Genomic DNA, 22,006 nt, shown 5'->3' on the forward strand with positions numbered 1-22,006 from the left:
AATGAACATAACTTAGAGCTCTGACCTGTATCACCTGACTGCTGCAGATTCATTTCGCAGTTGATGGTGTTGACATAGAAACCCATAAATTCGAGTCACGAACCACTCCGAGAATGACGTCACAGGTTTCCATCTCTTCATAAATGACAGTAGTTATGCCGTGAACGCAGCATAAGCTTGTTGTTTTGGTTCAGGAGGAACTGTAAAAAGCGCTGCTGTTTGTTTGCGGTGTTCGGTGACTGACGTCTGTCTAACTCTGATAGCATGAAACGCGCTGATGTCCTGTGAAGTCTGCCTGAACAGCTGTGTGGAGTTATGAAAATACATACATAGACAGGAAGGTAGGACCGAATGCAATGACTGGACTAACAATTTTTGGTCCTACGACTTCCATAGACGATATGTAAGGGTTAATGCCCTACGAGGTTTCCATTGTCAGGTATTAATGGACGACGGCAAAGCGCGGAGGACGGTTGCCTCCGCCGAAGTCCATATATACCTGACAATGGACACCTCGAAGGGCGTTAACCCGCTTATACCATGGTCACTTGCCAAATTACACATTTTTAAAACATTAGTTTATATTTTAATTAGTTTTACAATCGAAATCTAAAGTTTTTACAAACAATAACTTGGTTTCCCTGGTTACGCCTGACGGTTTATTTAGCAACCGGCGATATTTATAGTCCGCTCGATTTATAGTCCGTATAGATACTTTGACTGCCTGTTGCTATGGTTACTCACAGCTGATGTAGCCAGCGCATTTATTTATTAATTTCGAACGGTAAACAGTTTCACCAGAACTCCTTTACTAGGTATCCTCTATCACTTTTTAATGGCACCCTGCAGCCAATCAGAATCGAGTATTCACCCAGACCATGGTATAAATACATATAAATGTATATCTAGACCACTTAACTTAGTGATTGCTATCAGGATGTGAAGAGACTTTAAACTAGCATTAAAAAAAAAAAAAAAATTCTGGAACAAATCACCCACCCTGCCTTTTAAGTTGTCAGTCTTTCTGTCCTTCTCATCATTCACCAGTTCTCCCTAATGCCTGTGTGCCTGTCTACCAGATGTCCCTCATCATCATCAGAGAGAGAGAGAGAGAGAGAGAAGAAGAACAGCTGGAATAATAGACCTATCATTCCCACAGAGAGAAGGACAGGAAGTTACTGTAACACTGGACAGTGTGAGAGCGAAAGGCAAAATTATTCATTCGGCCTCTACTTCTTCACCTTGTTTAGAAAGTCGGAGAACAATAAGAGGATAACGGAGAAACCATGAGGGTGAGAAAACGTTCAAATGAACTCCAGGGAGATTCAGACACGTGCTGCACGGATCAGACATTTGCCTCTCGTTACCTTTGGCAAAACACTGAATGACCCTTGAGAATGAATGCCATCCTCTCATCTGTTTGTCTCATCTACATATACACTGACAACAAGGACAGCTCCTAATAAGGTACGCAGAGCCAGTCTTGCTGTAAATATCCCTGTGGCCTGAGGGAGAGAGAGGGAGAGAAAGAGGAAGGGAGGGCGGGGAGGAAAAGTCTGGAGCGGATGGATTGCGGCCTTATAAGGGTAAAGCTGCTCTTTTCCCAGGGTCTGGAACCCCAAACTCCGGCAAGCTGCCAAATGGAGACGGGACAGGGTTTGGCGCCATCTAGAGCCCGAATAGTGTCATGACCAAGACTCGCAAGACTTCCATTCGTCATGTCAACATTTCCTTGAAGTAACATTCACGTTTTGTTCTGATGCATAAATTTAATTCTTTTCACATTTTTTTTTCTCAGAAGCGGAAGTCGTCATAGTTGGGCAAACTTCTGAAAGACTACAAACGGGCAGTTCATATTTAAAGATCTGTGTATCATCCTTCTTTAGCAACCACCCGTAGCAACATGTGTTTTTGTTGGTAAAACCAACAGCCCAGAATGTTTAAAAGTACATTTTTATCTTTAGAGCAGCATGACAGTCGATGAGTGATTTGAGTAACAATTTGGAGATCCTTCTGAAATACAAAAATGTGTTGGAGATTTAATATAGCGTAGCCGTTTTATAAATAAACCGATTTATAACCGTTAATCGTGTTGTTGTTGTTGTTGTTGTTGTTGTGGGCAAGTAAATTATGACAGGAAAATACATTCTTGTTTACATATTAATTAATTACCTAATCATATGTGTGTCTATATATATATATATATATATATATATATATATATATATATATATATAAATTAGATTAAAATTAAATAAATAAATAAAACATTTAACAGTGATTTAGTAATAAAGTGAGTAGAAAAATATGTAATAATGTAACTTAATAGAAACTAATATTAGATTTATAATATACATTTTTCTGTGTATAAATTGAGTGTTTATTAAAGATGCCTTTAAAATGTTATCATATTTGGGGGTCTGTGAAATTTAAAAGATTGAAAATCAGGATGTTGTGTTTTAACCACTGACCTTATTTTACTTGAAAACTGCTTTTCACTCCAGAAGCAACCCAGGCTTCTTACCTGGGGTTTCAGACAACAAATGAAACAGCTCTGTAGTCATGCAGAACTAAACTACGACTGCTTTTAGTACAAGAGAGCGTGACTAACACTAAAAGAACCGTAGCAAAAAATAAAGAAAAACAACTTATCATAAAACTATAAAAGCAAATCGCCATAGTAAGGCGGCCTTTGTATCATATCGCAGGATTCTTTGGAGACATTTGTTCACTAGAAAGCCATTTCTAATATTCCCCCTTTTGGGAATTATTATTTGGAGCCACGTACCTGACCAATCAGAGACGCTGATCGAGCGCAATGCCCCGCCCTTTCCAGTGACGTGTATGTTGCTCCGCCTCTTCTTTTTTGAACGTCCGCTTTGATGAACGAGATTAGAGACGCACAACTAATGTTTGATACATCAGTAAGTACTGAAGTTTTATCACAAAACTTGTTTCTGTTAAATGAGTAACATCATTCTTTTGATGGTTAGTCAAAGTGAGTCATTTGAAAGGATAGAGTGAGATCTCAGCTGTCTGTCTGCATTGGTAAAACTTTTATTTTCTTCACGGTGATCAAAGTACAGTTGTCACGGGTTTAAAAGGCACCTACAGTAAACGTACAGGGGTAAAAACTCATTTAATTATGTAATATAATTCTGAAAGAATATGAATGCCTTTTGCATAGATGTTTGTGCATCATTTTAATAATTATAACTATATGTTGAGTGGAAAATTACCATAATAATGAGAATATTTTAAGAGATTTGCTGAACTTGATATAGTCATGAGGTTCTGTTTGTGATATAATTTTCAGTTTTACTGTTATTTTATGTTTTTTTGTCACATGATGTCTGCATCTAAGTTACACATTCCATCTTTTCCATATGTTTTTCTTTTGCCAGATGGCAGAATTGCCCCAAAATGACCTCTGACCCTGTGGACTCGTACATCTTCACCTCTGACTCTCTGCCCTCTGACCCTCGCTTCATGCCACCGCTGGTCAACGGGCTGCTGGGATGGAGAGTGTTTGATTCAATTATGCATATGAGCGAGGTTTATAACGGTGAAGGCGGGACTTGTCACCGCGGCAACATTCCATGTCCACTAGCAGTTCAAGTGAAGACGGCAGAAGTGGGACGACACACGTACAAGTTAGACATGCACACAGGTTAGAACACACACTAACACACACACACGCACACACACGCATGTAATACTGCATTTAAACATATACTACAAGACTCTCTCTCTCTCTGTATCAGGTATTTTCTCTCATACCATGGTCACTCCTCGTTTCGAGGCCACTCAGGTTTTGTACGCTCACCGACAGCAATCAAATCTTCTGGTCATGGAAGTTCTCCTTAAGCGCTTTGAAACCAGTGCTGAACCAATCACGATTCAGCTGGAGAGTTCTTTCAAACCCCAAAGTGATGACATTGATTTCCAGAATGCAGCAGACTACAAGGGTGGGAGGTACATCCGCTTTATAATATTTGCATTCTGAATTGCAATTGGACTTCTTTTTTTGTATATATTTGCATGCATAATTGCAATTGGTGTGTTCGACTTCGGCTGTGGCTGGATGTAACCAATCAGCAAGATTTGCAGTCTTGGAAGAGTTTAAAAACGACATATGCCTTCTGCTTCTCATAGTGACGTGATTCACCGCCATAGAGCGCAACAGTCGGTTCCGGAAGTAAAACCTCCTTTCATTTTCTCCATAGGGAAATTGACTTTTAATGATGAACTTTAAAATGTTTAAAGACAGACCTACTGTGAGTTCAGAGGTTTTTAATCAGTGGTATATGCTTTGTTTGAAGCCATCTGTTTGCATTATTTCAACTTAAAAATAATGGTTTAACAGCGGAATTTGTGGTGGAAAACTACATTACCCATAATGCTGTGCAAAAAGTCCACCAATCAGAGTTGCAAGGAACAAATCACGACAAAAGAGCTCTTTAGCTCCGCCCTCTCCATTGATGCACGGCAAATGACGTAATTGAGTGTAATCTCTACATTCTCAAAATACATATTTGGATATATAAAATACATATTTGGATATATAAAATACATATTTGGATATATAAAAATGCATATTTCACAATAAACTTAAAATATATTATTTACAATTTATAACTTTAAATGTATGGTTTTATATTTCTCCATTACTTTTCGCCTACTTTCTACATAGTACTCGTTTTTCGAGTACTATTTATTTGGACACACTACTCTGTTGGTGCACTGCTTTCCGCGGACTATATAGTTGGGAAGTATTCGATTACGGATGCAGTGATTGGCTGTGTTCGAAATCACCCCCTGTACCCTCATCCACTATTCCCTACATCAGTCCACTAACTTAGTCCATTTGAACGAGTGATTGAAAACGAGAGAGTGAATTCGGACACTGAGTGCGTCGGAACGGCTGCCGCTTTTGCATAGTTTCTGCTGTTTAATAATCATCTGAGGTTTAGTAAACTGGCAGCTCCAGTAGTTATGAAAAGATTAATCTTGAACTCTGTCATGGAAACTAGCAGTATAAACTTTAATTAAACAGTTTAATAATTAATAAATAGGAATATATACCTGTATGATATTACGCTGTACCCACATTGGACCAGCGGTTTGGAAAACGGATGGATGGATGATTCAGATGCGGCGCCATCTTCTGGTCAGACACAGGAATTCATTCGGCGCGACCGTCACAGTGCATTATGGGTATTCTCTAGCCGTTGAGCGTATGTTATTGCGGTGCATTGTGGGATTGAATTAGTGCACTCGATAACGTCCACTATGGTTTCAGACACCACTAGGGCTGAACGATATGGACAAAATTTCATATCTCGATTTTCATGCCTGATATCTCGATATCGATACAATACGATATGACTACGTAAGAACTAAAAAAACAATACATTTAGAGTTTGTAAAATACACACTGATGTCTATGGAAGAGGTACTAATAATCCTTTCCATTATAATTCGACACGTTTTATTCATATCAGATACGCATTGTGTAACTTCAGTGTTTACTCTATTCTATTCCCAGTTCACCAGCCACTTACTTTTAAGTATTTCGGGAGAAGTGGATGAATTCACGTGTTGTAAACATAGAGGTTGTAAATCCAACAGATCCGATTCTCTGAACTGCGTCTGCGGCACAAACTAACACGGCGGCGCCCATCGCGCATACAGCTCAACTAACGCGATCGTTATAAAGGTGTTTAAACAACAATATACTTCCACTTGCATGTATTTGACAATCGGAATATCAGATATTTCATGCCATAGCTAACACATTTGTGAATATTCTGAATAAAAAAGGAAAAATATATATATATATATAAAATATATATATAAATATAGCTGCGAGCAGCGATTACGGGCCCAAGCCGGTGGCACCGCCACCCTGGTGCCTTTAGTTACATAAAGGCACCGGGGTGGCGGTGCCACCGGCTTTGGCCCTTCATCGCTGCTCGCAGCTATATTTATATATATATTTTATATATATATATATATATATATATATATATATATAAGACAGAAACCTTATTAGCTTATTCTGATTTTATGATACACTCAAAATATCCCACAACAAATCTTTTAAATTTAATGTAAAAATTAAAACGAAAGTAAGCACTGTTGGGCTTACGTAACCCTCTCATTAGAATCAAAATGTTTCAGCATTTGCGATGTATTTGGATGCTAAACTATTCTTTATTATAGGCTTTGTTCTTCACTCGTGTTCCAATATCGACAGAAAAAATCATCCTCTTCACACGCGCAAAAATGTGCTTGAAACATCACAGTGGAGCGGTGCTTACTGTGAATGTACGAATTGTACTACTGACTATTTAGAGCAGTGTAATTTTTATATGTTAGGTTAACTATTTTATTATTATATTTTATTAAGGCTATAATGAACAGGCTGCGATGTCAAGATTGCAATGCTGGAATGTGTGTTTGTGTGTGTGTGTGTGTGTGTGTGTGTGTGTGTGTGTGTGTGTGTGTGTGTGTGTGTGTGTGTGTGTGTGTGTGTGTGTGTGTGTGTGTGTGTGTTCATGTTTTTCTATCCCGGTGGGGACTTCAACCTGAATGCACACAGACTCATGGGGACTCGTGTCACAGTGGGGACCTAAATAGAGGTCCCCATGGGTAAACAAGCTTATAAATCATACAGAATGAGTTTTTTTTGGAAATGTAAAAATGCAGAAAGTTTTCAGTGGTGGGTAGGTTTAGGGGTAGGGTTAGTGTAAGGAGATAAAATATACAGTTTGTACAGTATAAAAATCATTAAATCTATGGAGAGTCCCCACAAAGATAGTAAACCGTGTGTGTGTGGGTGGGTGTGTGTGTGTGGTGTGGGCGCGATTGAACAGTGGACACATAAAAACATACTCCGTCATTATACAGGACGACATTCAAACTGCAAAGTGTTAACTTATATTTGTGTACAGTTGCAATAAAACACAACATTGTGCTTTTGTAAAATAATTTCAAGCAATCAACCCCCGAAAGGCGCTAATTTTAAAATTAAACTAAAATGCTCATGGCTGCACGGGCATTCATAACGGTGCGCATCCACGGCGAGGAACGAGCAGAACAGAGTGAACGTTTTTCAGTTAATTCCTACTTCCATAGGAATTCATTTGAAACGCTCGCTCAACCACTATCAATGTCAGTGTGGACGAACATATTTTACTTTCGTTTTTAAGTTGGCGATTCAAAAGCCTCCAGCGGTGTCACACGTCGATTAACCGGTGGTAAAATATTCTCACCGTCACATACCTAGTATATTTTTATGTAGATACAATAGGCCTACCTGATTTTGAACACAAGAGGGCAGTATAGCCCTATGTATGACTTGACTTTTATGGGACTAAATAGTACAATTACTATTTTTAAACTTATAAATATTTATTAAATTGAAAAAAAAAAGAATAAAATGGGTTTAGTTGTGACATTTTTATACTTTTATATAGAAATAAATGGTGTTTAATTACATTTTTAGAAGATGAGGCTTTAAGTGTTACTTTACTTTAGTCCCTCACTATAGCAAAACCGTTTGAGATGTTTAATATCCGTTCACAATTTAGCATCTTTAATGTATCTTTATCATTTTGAAAAAGTTTGGTGTGAATAAAATAAAACCGTTAGGAAGAGTAGCTCAAAAACTCAGAGTCTGAAATATCCAAAAAATCCACATTCAAACCAAAATATCTGACTTCCTTTTGCTCGGAGCTAATAACTGTAAATTAGAAAGTTGTCCGGCTCGGTGAGACCAATATATATACTGATTTTTGTAACTGTTGGTAAAACTAACCCACCCACTTTTGTCAAACGCATGTTGAAAGTGACACACTTCCTGCTGCCAGTTGGTGGCGCTATAACTTTGACTCACAATAGTTACATCCATCTGATCGGCCTCTTACCACGAACATACTGCTAAAGTTTCATCAAGATCAGTTAATGTATGCAGAAGTTATAACACTTCGTCTCCTCTCTTTTCTCGCCATAAATTTGTTTCCTCGCCATGGCCAAACCGTTCGAGATATCAAAAATCCGTCCGCAATTTAGCATTCTCAATGTCTTGACTTCATGCTGACTGAGTTTGGAGGTGATTGAATGAATTCTCTAGGAGGAGTACATCACATTCCACAGCAAGCGTTTTCCAAACAACCCATAATAGCCGACTTCCTGTTGGGCTGGTGTGAAACTTGACAGAGGGAAAGTTGTTCGGCCCGATGAAATCTATATGTGTACCGAGTTTCATATTAATTCATGCAAGCGTGTTTGATATATGGACCAAGTTTTCAGACCCTGTTCAAGAGGGCGCTGTTGAGCCCCCCTGCCACGCCCGTTTCTGAATCTTTTCACATGTCTACTGGCTAATAAGTGTTATGTGTCTGTCGAGTTTCATCCAATTTCAAGCATGCTAAGAGTCTCAAACGCATCCGAAAAGAATATTAAAATTTGATGCGTTGCCACGGCAACAGTATCTAAGATATCAATAATCCTTTCACAGGTCTACATCTGCCGTGTGTTTACATTATACACATAAAATTTGAAGCAAATCGGGTAAAAGTAAGAGGGTGACTTCAAAGCATTTTGAAAGTGACACACTTCCTGCTGCCAGTTGGTGGCGCTATAACTTTGACTCACAATAGTCACATCCATGTGATCGGCCTCTTACAACGAATACACTGCTGAAGTTTCATCAAGATCAGTCAATGTATGCAGAAGTTATAACACACTTCCTGTGTCCCATTATTCGCCATAAATTCGTTTCCTCGCCACGGCCAAACCGTTCGAGATATCAAAAATCTGTTCGCAAGAATTGATCCTCAATGTCTTGACTTTATTCTCACCGAGTTTGGTGGCGATCGGATGAAATCCCTAGGAGGAGTATTTCACATTCCATTGTATGCGTTTTCCAAACAACGTATAATAACCAACTTCCTGTTGGGCTTTTGTAAAACTTAGAGCACGAAAGTTGTTCGGCCCGATGAGATCTATATGTGTACTGAGTTTCATATTATTACATGCAAGCGTGTTTGATTTATGGACCAAGTTTTCGGACCCCATTCCAGGGGGCGCTGTCGAGCCCCCCTGCCACGCCCCGGTACCAGCTTCAGCCCGGCCCTGATGGCCGCAGGTTCTGACGTGTGTGCAAAATTTCAAGAGTTTTTGAGCATGTTAAGGGCCCCAAAAGTGGCAAAAAGGCAAAAAAAAAAATAATGAAGAAAAAAAAAAATATATATAAATATAGCTGCGAGCAGCGATTACGGGCCCAAGCTGGTGGCACCGCAACCCCGATGCCTTTAGTTACCTAAAGGCACCGGGGTGGCGGTGCCGCCGGCTTTGGCCCTTCATCGCTGCTCGCAGCTATATTTATATATATATATATATATATATATATATATATAATCTTGAATGTATTTTTTATCATGTTGAAAAAGTTTGGTGTGAATAAAATAAACCACTTAGGAGGAGTAACTAAAAACTCAGAGTCTGACATATCCAAAAAATCCACATTCAAACCAAAATATCTGACTTCCTGTTGCTCGGAGCTAATGACTGTAAATTAGAAAGTTGTCCGGCTCGATGAGACCAATATGCGTACTGATTTTTGTAACTGTGGGTAAAAGTAACCCCCCCACTTTTGATAAAAGCATTTTGAAAGTGACACACTTCCTGCTACCAGTTGGTGGCGCTATAACTTTGACTCACAATAGTTACATCCATCTGACCGGCCTCTTACCATGAACACACTGCTGAAGTTTCATCAAGATCAGTTAATGTATGCAGAAGTTATAACACTTCGTGTTTCTCTTTTCTCGCCATAAATTTGTTTCCTCGCCACGGCCAAACCGTTCGAGATATCAAAAATCCGTCCGCAATTTAGCATCCTCAATGTCTTGACTTCATGCACACCGAGTTTGGTGGCGATTGGATGAATTCTCTAGGAGGAGTAGTTCACATTCCACAGCAAGCGTTTTCCAAACAACCCATAATAGCTGACTTCCTGTTGGGCGGAGCTAATAACTTAGACTGCGGAAGTTGTTCGGCCCGATGAGATCTATATGTGTACCGAGTTTCATATTAATTCATGCAAGTGTGTTTGACATATGGACCAAGTTTTCAGACCGTGTTCAAGGGGGCGCTGTTGAGCCCCCTGCCACGCCCGGGTACCAGCTTCAGCCCGGCACTGATGGCCGTGGGTTCTGACCTGTGTGTAAAGTTTCAAGAGTTTTTGAGCACGTTAAGGACCCCAAAAGCCCCTGAAACCTTGATTAACAATATAAAAGCAATAGTCAAATCCCCCCCTCCCCTCACACACACAGAGACACAGAGAGAGGGAGAGAAAATTCTTCAGAAAATCCACATTCAAACCAAAATATCTCTTTTCCTGTTGGTCAGAGATCGTTAATGTAAATTAGAAAGTTGTCCGTCTTGATGAGAACAATACACATACCAAGTTTTGTTGCTGTTGATAAAACTAACCCCCCCCCATTTATGACTAAAGGTGGCGCTACTGAGCCCCTCACCACGCCCGTTTCTGAAACTTTGCACAAGTCTACGGGCTAATAAGTGTGATGTGTCTGTCGAGTTTCATTCAATTTCAAGTATGTTAAGAGTCTCAAAAGCATCAAAAAACAATATTAAAGTTTGATGCGTTGCCACGACAACAGTATTAAAGATATCAAAAATCCTTTCACAGGTCTACATCTGCCGTGTGTTTACATTATACACATAAAGTTTGAAGCAAATCGGGTAAAAATAAGAGGGTGATTTCAAAGCATTTTGAAAGTGACACACTTCCTGCTGCCAGTTGGTGGCGCTATAACTTTGACTCACAATAGTCACATCCTTGTGTTCGGCCTCTTACAACGAACACACTGCTGAAGTTTCATCAAGATCAGATAATGTATGCTGAAGTTATAACACACTTCCTGTGTCCCTTATTCGCCATAAATTCGTTTCCTTGCCACGGCCAAACCGTTTGAGATATCAAAAATCCGTCCGCAATTTAGCATCCTCAATGTCTTGACTTCATGCACACCGAGTTTGGTGGGGATGGGATGAATTTTCTAGGAGGAGTAGTTCACATTCCACAGCAAGCGTTTTCCAAACAACCCATAATAGCCGACTTCCTGTTGGGCTGGCGTGAAACTTGACAGAGGGAAAGTTGTTCGGCCCGATGAGATCTATATGTGTACCGAGTTTCATATTAATTCATGCAAGCGTGTTTGATATATGGACCAAGTTTTCAGACCCCGTTCAAGGGGGCGCTGTTGAGCCCCCCTGCCACGCCCGTTTCTGAAACTTTTCACATGTCTACTGGCTAATAAATGTTATGTATCTGTCGAGTTTCATCCAATTTCAAGCATGCTAAGAGTCTCAAACGCATCCGAAAAGAATATTAAAGTTTGATGCGTTGCCACGGCAACAGTATCTAAGATATCAATAATTCTTTCACAGGTCTACATCTGCCGTGTGTCTACATTATACACATAAAGTTTGAAGCAAATCGGGTAAAATTAAGAGGGTGAATTCAAAGAATTTTGAAAGTGACACACTTCCTGCTGCCAGTTGGTGGCGCTATAACTTTGACTCACAATAGTCACATCCATGTGATCGGCCTCTTACAACAAACACACTGCTGAAGTTTCATCAAGATCAGTTAATGTATGCAGAAGTTATAACACACTTCCTGTGTCCCATTATTCGCCATAAATTTGTTTCCTCGCCACGGCCAAACCGTTTGAGATATCAAAAATCCGTTCGCAAGAATTCATCCTCAATGTCTTGACTTTATTCTCACCGAGTTTGGTGGCGATCGGATGAAATCCCTAGGAGGAGTATTTCACATTCCATTGTATGCGTTTTCCAAACAACGTATAATAACCGACTTCCTGTTGGGCTTTTGTAAAACTTAGAGCACGAAAGTTGTTCGGCCCGATGAGATCTATATGTGTACTGAGTTTCATATTATTACATGCAAGCGTGTTTGATTTATGGACCAAGTTTTCGGACCCCATTCCAGGGGGCGCTGTCGAGCCCCCCTGCCACGCCCCGGTACCAGCTTCAGCCCGGCCCTGATGGCCGCGGGTTCTGACGTGTGTGCAAAATTTCAAGAGTTTTTGAGCATGTTAAGGGCCCCAAAAGTGGCAAAAAGGCAAAAAAAAAAATAATGAAGAAAAAAAAAAAAAATAATCCTTACGAAAACAATAGGGCCTCCGCCCTTTCAGGGCTTGGGCCCTAATAATCCTTACGAAAACAATAGGGCCTCCGCCCTTTCAGGGCTTGGGCCCTAATAATCCTTACGAAAACAATAGGGCCTTCGCCCTTTCAGGGCTTGGGCCCTAATGACATAAAAGCAGATCATCATTCATTCAGCGCTGTTGCTGCTGCTGTGTGTCACGTGACAAGCAATGACGCGTCACCATGGAAACGCCGCCCCCCTCCACGTCCCTGGTAGTGTGTGCGCGCTGGCTTTAGCCAAAGAGTATCCACCTTATTTTCGAACGCGGAAGTAAACATGGGTCCAATATCCGGTTTTTGTGCGGCACTTCCGTTTCCTCGCTTCCCTGGGCTAAATAACATATCGATCGCGAAGGATTATGCAGAGTTGATAGAAAAATGTTACACATGCCGTAGCAGATGAATACTACAAAGAACTAAAGCCCCGCCTCACTCAGTTAGGGTACCGGACCTGGTTGAAAACACTCATGCATCTAGCTGGCAGAGTGCCAAAACTTCACCGGCTCCTTCAGCCCCGCCCTAAACATAGTCGAGCCAACGCTGGACTAATATAGAGGTATTTTGTCATGTCAAATGTATTAATAATGCCATAAGAATGCAACCAAAGCATAGGATGGATAGCAATAAGTAGATGGCTATAAATAGTTGTAAATCATACAAAATAAATGCCATGATCATGCCATTATGCCATGATCACTAGATTTTATACAGGGGTTACTATAATGATTTTGTTTCTCCTTGGAGTTTTTATCATGGTTTTTATTGAGACTTCATAGCCCAGCCACTTTTCTGGTATCGGGTGGTCTTCTATAGGTGCTCACGAAATGAAAAGAACAAACATACGGTCGTTTCGATGGTTTCTTCAAATGTAAAGCTTTTAACCACAGGCGAAGGGATTCCTCAGGCCGGCGACACACTGCGTGTCCGTTTTTATTTCGGCTCCCATGTTAACAGGTTAGAACGTGCACACTGCCTGCGTGACAGGCGCGGAAAACGCGTGCATGCTATAAATAGAATCGACGCCTATTTTTCACGCGACACGCAAGCGTTTTGGAAGCGTTTCCAGACAAAATAGAATAGGAAAAGATCTTTGTATTTAATTTTACATGAATACATATTAATAAATTACATTTTGATGTTTGAAATTTTAGGTTTTGACAAATGCAGATATAAATGCAATGAAAAAAAAATCGATTTTCTAACATTGCACCTGTCAGAACGAAATATTCTGTAGCCTGTTTTGCCGTCAATACTGCCGACGTTGTCTTTGCTGCTATATATATGTTTAACATTAAAGGCCTTCCACAACTCTCTCCTCATTATGTCGAATATAATCACCAATGAATGAGGATCATATGTCACCTAGCAGTGCCGCGTCAGACACGTTTCTGGTGTGCAAAGACATGTAAAACGCCACGCAACAGAAACGCCACGCAGCCAGTGTGTCTCTGGTCGTAGGGCGCCTGATTAAAATGTCAATGATTTCGATGATTAAAACACTCCTGCTCCAAGTAAACCTTTCTTTTGTATCAGTTTATGACAACCTCTAACTGCACAAACAATCCCGGTCTTCCCCGAAGCCATGACGATGAGTTAGTTGTTAGGAACACTTGTTTAATTAACCGATATGGTGAAAAGTGATCAGCGCGCCAGTTACCGGAAGTGCCTGACCGGAAGTCTCGCACAAAATACCGTCAACTGGCTGCGTCCGTATTTCCGTTAAAAATAAGGTGAATAGAAGGGCTTCTCTTTGCTTTAGCGGTGCATTCAAGGGCACTCGTAAAACTGATGTTTGTTATGACTGCCAGAGTTGTATGCAGGGCGAGCGCGGAGAGGGGAAATCTATATCGTCTATATCGTTGCTTTTTTCGATAGTAATATCTTGAAAGTTCATATCTCGATATAGATACGATAACGATATATCGTTCAGCCCTAGACACCACTACGCTACTATCCCCTCAAGTTGTGCCATATTTAAGGGTATAGGGGGACGATTTCAGACACAGACATTGTGTCAGAATAAACACGAAACACACGTCGTCATTGTCATCCATGAATCCGGCCAAACGTGAAACAGCATCTGTGTCGTGATCAGAGCTTGTGCAGTCGCTCTGGAGAAGCTGCGCAGAATGAGTCGACTCGTCAGTCAGACATTTCCGTGTACTGATTCACGTTGTAAAACTGATCGGTCTGTGCAGCGCCGCATGAAGTCAAACACACATAAGCGCTACATGTGTCTTCAGACTCTTTCTTCTCTTCAGGCATATTTTTGGACAGACCGTCTCTTCAGAGATTCCTGGGGGAATCCGTCCATCTGTGCACCTGATCTGGACGCCCATCGCATCTACTCTTACCCTCCCGCCCGACCAGAGCCAGTCCAGCTGGGTTTTCCTGGTCGCCCTTGCTGGGAGCGACAAGAGCGCCAAATCATGTTTTGATACTGGTTTGGGGCTTATTGACACTGGTGACTTACGCCCGTCCCACCTGAGGAGTTGGGCGGAGCTCTGGAAGGGGAGCAGCATTGAGGTGATGGGAGATGAGACCCTGAACCGGGCTCTGATTGGCTGCATGTTTTATCTTCTCAGTTCGTTCCCATCTTCAATTGAGGAGTCGAACGGACCGGTTGTGTTTGGAGGGATCAGTCCGGGGGGGTTGTCAAATGGGAGCAAAGATGAGGATTACCTCGGGCATGTGTTCTGGGACCAGGTGAGTTTAAAGTCAGCATGAGACGGAAGTTGAGATAGACTTTTCTTCTGTATTGTGACTTATAAGTGAAACGGCTTCTAGAACGGCTATTTTGTCTATGGGGAATTGATTGGATGGTCGTGGTTTGCTATTGGTGGATCTCATGTGAGTGACTCATCAGAGAAGAGGAGATATGAGGATGAATGGGAAGTTATTTTGATTTAAGATTACCAGGCAACCTGAATTTAAAAATCGTTTATAATAAATACTGCAATATGTCATAAATGATGATCCCCTTCCTAAAATATAAAGACAACTAAATATATTTTAGCATGAAAATGCATTTACTGTGTGGGAAAAACATTACAGGTTTATTGTAAAGACAGCATGTTGTTTACAATACTAAAACATAATTATTGATTATTAAACAAAATAATTAAAATATTTAAAATATTCTATCTTATTTCATAAAAAAAACAGTAAAATCAGTAATATTGTGAAATATTATTGCATTTTAAATATATTTTTATACCTCACGATTATATATATATATATATATGTATATATATATATATATATATATATATATATATATATATATATGAAGAGTTCAGATGCAAAAGCCTCTAAGTGCCATCTGAAATTTTCTTCTAGAATGATCATTTTTATCAAGCTTGTATATTTAAGTCCAGTAATTTCACTTAAATGACAATTAATAGGTAATTTTCATGGCCATTTAAGTGAAATTACTGAACTTAAATATACAAGCTTGATAAAAATGATCATTCTAGAAGAAAATTTCAGATGGCACTTAGAGGCTTTTGCATCTGAACTCTTCATATATATATATTAATCTCATGATTTCTGACCATTCTTTAGAAATGTTAAAGTTAAAAGTTAAAGTTAATTGGTAGTCATATCAAATTATTATTATTATCAAATATCTTATGTTAACACATTTACTTTACTCTATTAAACTTCTTAGATTTTGCATGGACCCCCAGCCAGAGCCAACTGGGTCCTGTTCAGTTTAAAAAACCCTGCTTTAAGTTTTATGAAGATTTTGACTGTCTGGCTCCCCCTGCAGGACACGTGGATGTTCCCCAGTGTTGCTCTGTTTTATCCCAGTCTGGCCAGGGCTGTACTGGAGTACCGTGTGGGAACAGTAGAAGGTGCTCAAGCAAACGCCCAGCAGATGGGCTACAAGGTGCAGCTGGTAACCGGGTGTTGTTTCTGAATCATCTGTAGCTTTATGTGCTCTTATATACAGCTTTCCTCCCCATTTAATCAGGGATTGAAGTTTGCGTGGGAGAGTGCGGGAACGGGCCGGGACGTTTGTCCAGAGGAGATTTATTCACAGCAGGAGGTCCACATCAATGGAGACGTGGTTCTGGCTTTCCAGCAGTACTTCTATCTCACACAGGTAAAGAGGACACACTCGTAAACACTCCTACACCTGTACCAGAAATACATCTTCCATTCGTCATCCATCACAGGACCTGGAGATGTTCACAGAGGGGCGGGGCAGTGAGGTGGTGTGGGGCGTGGCTGACTACTGGGTCTCACGGGTCACATGGGACCCGACTGACCAGCAGTACCATATCAAAGGTGAACAGTGACATCATCAGTCATGATGACCAGGGTTATTATCCTAACTAAAACTAAACTAATATATATAACTGAAATAAGTGTAAGTAGAAGCATTGAAATTACTAAATGGAAATACTGAAATAATATAATAAATAATTAACAATAATATTTATAAAGAGCAAAACTTAATAAATTGGCAAAAGCACATAAAATTACTCATTTAAAATGACTGAAATAAACAAAAATTTCAATGAAAACTGAAAATATCAAAATAAAAGCTCATATAAATTCTCATATAGTGTAGATAATAGTATTATACAGTATAGTATAATAAATAATACTAAAACAATACTGGTCATAACATCATTGGCCATGCATGTATTCAGATACTTGAAATGATAACTGAATGTTTTGTATTTATATCATATTACACCATGTTACAGTTTTTCATGATGAATAATTTTTTATGGTACATTCAGGGTTTAATTTTTTTTTACTAATTAAAAATAAAATAATAAATATATAACAAATAAAATGAATATTATTCAGTTATATTAGTATTTCTTTGATAAATTATTAAATATAATAAAATAAATATTTTATATATATATGTATATTTAATTATGTATATTTAATAATATACTTTTTATTATATTTTAATAATATATTAGTATAATGCATAAAATAAATACTAATTAATTCATTAATTAATTAATATGAACAAAGTGAAATTCCACATTAGAACCAGTGTAAACTTGCCAGATCCAGACTTGTTTTGATGTGGTTATGAAAGCTTCTTTATGTGGTTTTGTTTTGTTTGTCCATTAGGTGTGATTCCTCCTGATGAATACTACTTTACTGTTGACAACTCCGTGTTCACCAATGCCATCGCCCAAAGCAGGTGTGTGTGTGTGTGTGTGTGTGTTTGTGTACATTATCATTCATACTGAGGTTTAGTGATTCGAACAAATCCCTGACTCTCAGTGCTAAACTTCAGCGCACTGATCCTGAACCTTTACTGCATAACCAGACATGAATGATGCCTCGAATCATGTGATAGATGAGCTGTTACTTTTCTAGGCAATCAAACTTATGATTTTCAGCCAGTGTACGATAAAACAACCAACAAATCCCACAGACTTGCACTGAATATTGAGGGTATTTTTCATCAGGAGCAGATATGAGATATCTATCTTTCGTTCTCTCTAATGTTTAGTCTTCAGTTTGCCGTGGAGTTGTGTGGCCTGTTAGCGAAGACGGCTCCTCCCGAATGGCAGGACGTTGCTGATAAGATCAAGATTCCCTTTGACCCAGAACTGAAGTATCACCCGGAGTTTGACGGCTACACGCAGGGTAAGACGCCCTCATCAGCATCATGTTCATGTTGAAGAAATCATTATAATCATACGCCAGAGTCACCTTTCTTAAAGGGATACTTCACCGATTAGCATTAAGCTTTGTATCAGTAGAAACCCGGTAGTATGACCGTGCTTCCCTCCCTCATGTCCCCCTGAGACGAGAGATTTCTGTATTGAGTGTCTGGAAAAAACCCTCATTTAGCTCATCTGAGGCTTTTCTGTCCAGAGGCGAGAGACTCCAGCCAGTAGGAGGAGCTCGTCCCGCATGTCTTCAACCCGCCCATAGGGGGATCTCACCATAAAACGCCGTCTTTTCAGTTTCCAGTCGACTAGTAGCCTAGCTGTATCATTTCTCCCGATACTGCCCTCTGTAACCGGTAGGCGTGGCTTGGGAGTGGCCTCGTAGGGCAGCGAAGCAAGTGCATTCTGGGAGTTGTAGTCTTTCATCCACATGAGCCAAAAATACATTTTCCAGCTTTTCTCAGTCTAGAAGGCACCAACTTCTAAAATAATTTCACATTTCTACTACATAAATGACCCAATTTAAATACACATTCATCTTTCCAGCGGTGAAATATCCCTTTAATGGGGACATCTCAGAAATTGAGTCCATTTTTTAACTTCCTGTTTCCTTGTCTCAAAGTCAATGATTAAATTTTTTTGGTAAATGCTTGAAATAAGGTCTGTGGTCAACACATCTCAAGACATTTTCACGTTTCGTTCTACAATATAAAATACATGGTAATACTTGTCTTGGAAAAAGCCGATTGCTAACAGTCGCTAAATGAGACATTAAACGTATCCAGACGAACAGGGAAACTCATCTAGACACTAGTCCGCTTTCACAGCCTTAATCGCGCTCTTGAAACTATTATAGTCCAAACTTTCAAGGAAAGTGTTTTGTAATAGACTGTAAAATGGTGGTGACGTTGAAGTCTTGCAACTGTGGTGTAGTTCCTTCCTTTATAGCTTAACTTTAGCTTTTTTGTTCTGCTGATTGTGTATATAATTCATAAAAGTTGTGAATATGATCACAATGAACAAAACGTGTAAGAATAAACCACTTTTGTTGGGCACAGATCTTATTTTCTGCAATAATCCAATAGCCAGAGAAAAAATCCAGTGATGCGAATTTACAAAATACATAATCACTGCAGCGCTCTATACATGTAACTTTCTTGCAAAAGTTTACATTGGACATTTTCCACAGGAAGTCGAGTCAAGCAGGCGGACGTGGTGTTGCTCGGATACCCGCTGACCCTCCCCATGACCCCCGAGGTCAGACGCAATGATCTGGAAGCATACGAGGCCGTCACAGATCCGCTCGGACCAGCCATGACGTGGGCAAGTCACGCACTATGCTTTACCCATCATGCTTTGTGTGGGATGCGTGTTTGCATGGGGGTTATTCTGTAAAACAGGTTGCATCGCTTCCGGTCTTTTGTATGTGCTTCGTTAAATATAGAACCGTTTAACTCGAGATGCCTTCAAAGGAGCGAGCAAAGATTGATATTTTCTCACTATCATTTAGATGTTTAAATCGAATAAAAATGCCAGCAATAACATAACTAGCTAGCTTTGCTGATAGTTCACACAGAAATGTAAATTCTGTCATTATTTACTCACCCTCATGTCGTTCCAAACCCGTAGACATTTATTTGTTCATCTTTGGAACACAAATGAAGATCTTTTAATGAAATCTGAGAGCAATAGATTAAATAGTATAGAATTGTTTTCCTGTTGACCTTCGACATAAAGCCTATGATTATCTGTGAATCCAAAAAGTTGGATAAATATGTGTGTGTGTCTGTTTGTAGGGCATGTTTGCTTTAGGTTGGCTTGAACTTGGAGAGGTTGAAAAAGCCCAAAAGCTCCTGCAGAAATGCTTCACAAATATCCAGAAACCCTTTCAGGTACGACACACCCTCTCTCTGCAGATGCCAGCATGTCTCATACTATATTTGCTTACTATTTACCTTATTTTTGCTTGCTACATGCAATATGTATGCTATGCACTTTTTCTGAATGAAGTATGCAAGCAGAGCACATTTTATGGAAACTTATCCTTCCTTTTTTCAGTGCGATGAATCAACCCGAAACCTTATCAAGCATGATTTTTTAAATTAAAACTCTACTTAAATTCATTACTTCATTGGTAGTGTATCACAATTCCACAAAATATGAAGCAGCCCAACAGTTTTCAACACTGATGATAATTATCAGAAATGTTTCTTGATCATCAAATCATCATATTAGAGTGATTTCTGAAGGATCATGTGACACTGAAGACTGGAGTAATGATGCTGAACATTCAGCTTTGATCACAGGAATAAATTACATTTTAAAATATATTTAAATAGAAAAAAGTTATTTTAAATTGTAATATTTCACAATATTTCTGATATTTCTGAAAAGAATTGATGCTAAATTTAATTTCAATGAAAAAATATAGTGCCTCGCACACCCAAATCATTCTGCGTTGCATAAGATAAAAGTAAAATATATAGACTATAAAATCCCACACACTACTTGATTAAATAAAAAAAAAAGACAAATGTTAACCCTAACACTAACAAAAATAAAAACTTTCATCTCATTTGACTTTTTAATCTCACAATTCTAACTGTTTTAATGCAATTGCGATACAAACTGTTTTAATACTATTACCTTTTTATTTATTTTTATTCTGTGGCAGAAACAAGCTTTCATAGATGATTACAGAATTAAATATGCAATACAGTATAATGAGTTTATGTGACAACAATGAAACATTTATTGTTACATACAGCAATATTGAAATAAATAATAGGCATTATGCTTTACATCGTACACAATATCTATGAAGCAGTACTCTAGTATTCTACATTCTGTGTGTGTGTGTGTGTGTGTATGCAGGTGTGGAGTGAGTCGGCTGATGGCTCTGGGTGTGTGAACTTCCTCACCGGTATGGGCGGCTTTCTGCAAGCGCTGCTGTTTGGCTACACTGGCTTCAGGTGACAAATCACTACAAGCTTGACGAGAGAGAGAGAGAGAGAGAGAGAGAGAGGCTTTATCACACACATCTGGACTTGACGCTGTGTGTTGTTCTTTCCTGTGTTGCACAGAGTGCAGAAGGAGCATCTGGCCTTTGCTCCGCTGCTCCCCCTGGACATCGACGCTCTCAGCGTGAGAGGAGTGAGTTATCTGGGCAACAAGATGGACTGGTTGGTAAAGAGTGCGGAAGTGAGTGTTTCAGTGAGGAAGTCTGGGAATAAGGAGGCGTTCGCTCTTGAACTCGTCCTGAATACTGGAACTACAATCCCACTTATTCCAGGTAATAAACAAACAGACATATGATGAATGGTGTTTGCTATTTAGAATAAATGAATCGTTTTAATTGACTGTTGTCCACAGGAGAGTCAGTGACGTTCCCACGGCAGCCCGGTCAGATCCGGAGAGTGAATCCCGGTTTTTACAGCCCGGTCTGATGATCCACGTCGCTAACGGAAGAGTTAATAACACTTTACCAAAACTTGAATAAAACATTTGTACACTTGTATGGTATATTGAAAAAATATCACATTTTACTTTAATATTGTTATGTGATAATGCCAAATATTTGAATTATATTATTATTGTTACATGAATCACAGTATACTTTGGAAATACTGACAAATCGGTTTACAATAAAATTGTTGATATGGTTTTTGTAATAAAAAATAAATAAATTGTTTGACCCAAATCAATAAGTTGGATTGAAAATCAAGTTTTCCTTTGCTTTGTCGACAAGTGCAATCTCATAGTTTGTTGTTTTATTTGGGTGATTTCCACCAAACACTTTTATAATAAACAGCAACAACAAAAATCTATAAGGTAATATATTCAGTAATATACTGATTAATTAAATTGTTTTTATTCCTATCAAAATGATTGATTTTACTATTTTTTTTTTACTTTTGGGCACAGCATTTGAAGTTTTATATATATATATATTGAAATAACACAAACAACAAATCCAAGCAGCATACACTGATATTGCAGGTAATTTAGAAATTAAGGAAATCTTTTTTTCAAATGTTTTAAGGATTTAAAATAACATTTTAAAATAACAAATCATTGTTTTTAAATAC

General features: G+C 39.1%; 1 protein-coding gene across 4 annotated transcripts; it reads left to right on the forward strand.

Annotated features, from left to right (window-relative positions):
* Window positions 1–2,856: 2,856 nt before the first annotated feature.
* On the forward strand, window positions 2,857–21,799 carry pgghg (protein-glucosylgalactosylhydroxylysine glucosidase). Of its 4 annotated transcripts, none has more exons than XM_081355622.1 (14): window positions 2,857–2,924; window positions 3,405–3,670; window positions 3,765–3,975; window positions 14,526–14,970; window positions 16,037–16,156; window positions 16,241–16,372; window positions 16,446–16,557; window positions 17,368–17,440; window positions 17,756–17,892; window positions 19,108–19,241; window positions 19,715–19,810; window positions 20,793–20,890; window positions 21,002–21,210; window positions 21,291–21,799. In XM_081355622.1, the coding sequence occupies exons 2-14, from the start codon at window positions 3,424–3,426 to the stop codon at window positions 21,362–21,364; spliced, it is 2,088 nt and encodes a 695-aa protein (XP_081211748.1). In that variant the 5' UTR covers window positions 2,857–2,924; window positions 3,405–3,423; the 3' UTR covers window positions 21,365–21,799. The 4 variants fall into 4 exon arrangements, 3 of the variants coding, with proteins under 3 accessions (XP_081211748.1, XP_081211749.1, XP_081211750.1); XM_081355623.1 differs by having other exon boundaries at window positions 2,877–3,127; window positions 21,291–21,634; XM_081355624.1 differs by having other exon boundaries at window positions 2,898–3,048; window positions 21,291–21,634.
* Window positions 21,800–22,006: the final 207 nt, after the last annotated feature.

This window comes from Scardinius erythrophthalmus (assembly GCF_964197995.2).
Source record: "Scardinius erythrophthalmus genome assembly, chromosome: 24".
Lineage (NCBI taxonomy): Eukaryota > Metazoa > Chordata > Actinopteri > Cypriniformes > Leuciscidae > Scardinius > Scardinius erythrophthalmus.

What these genes read in the sequence shown, in the direction of transcription:
- pgghg (XM_081355622.1), top strand. Translation starts at nt 3,424, where the DNA reads ATGACCTCTGACCCTGTGGACTCGTACATCTTCACCTCTGACTCTCTG. An exon ending in AATGCCATCGCCCAAAGCAG is followed by an intron (nt 17,441 to 17,755) that starts GTGTGTGTGTGT and finishes TCTAATGTTTAG; the next exon opens with TCTTCAGTTTGCCGTGGAGT. An exon ending in TCGGACCAGCCATGACGTGG is followed by an intron (nt 19,242 to 19,714) that starts GCAAGTCACGCA and finishes GTCTGTTTGTAG; the next exon opens with GGCATGTTTGCTTTAGGTTG.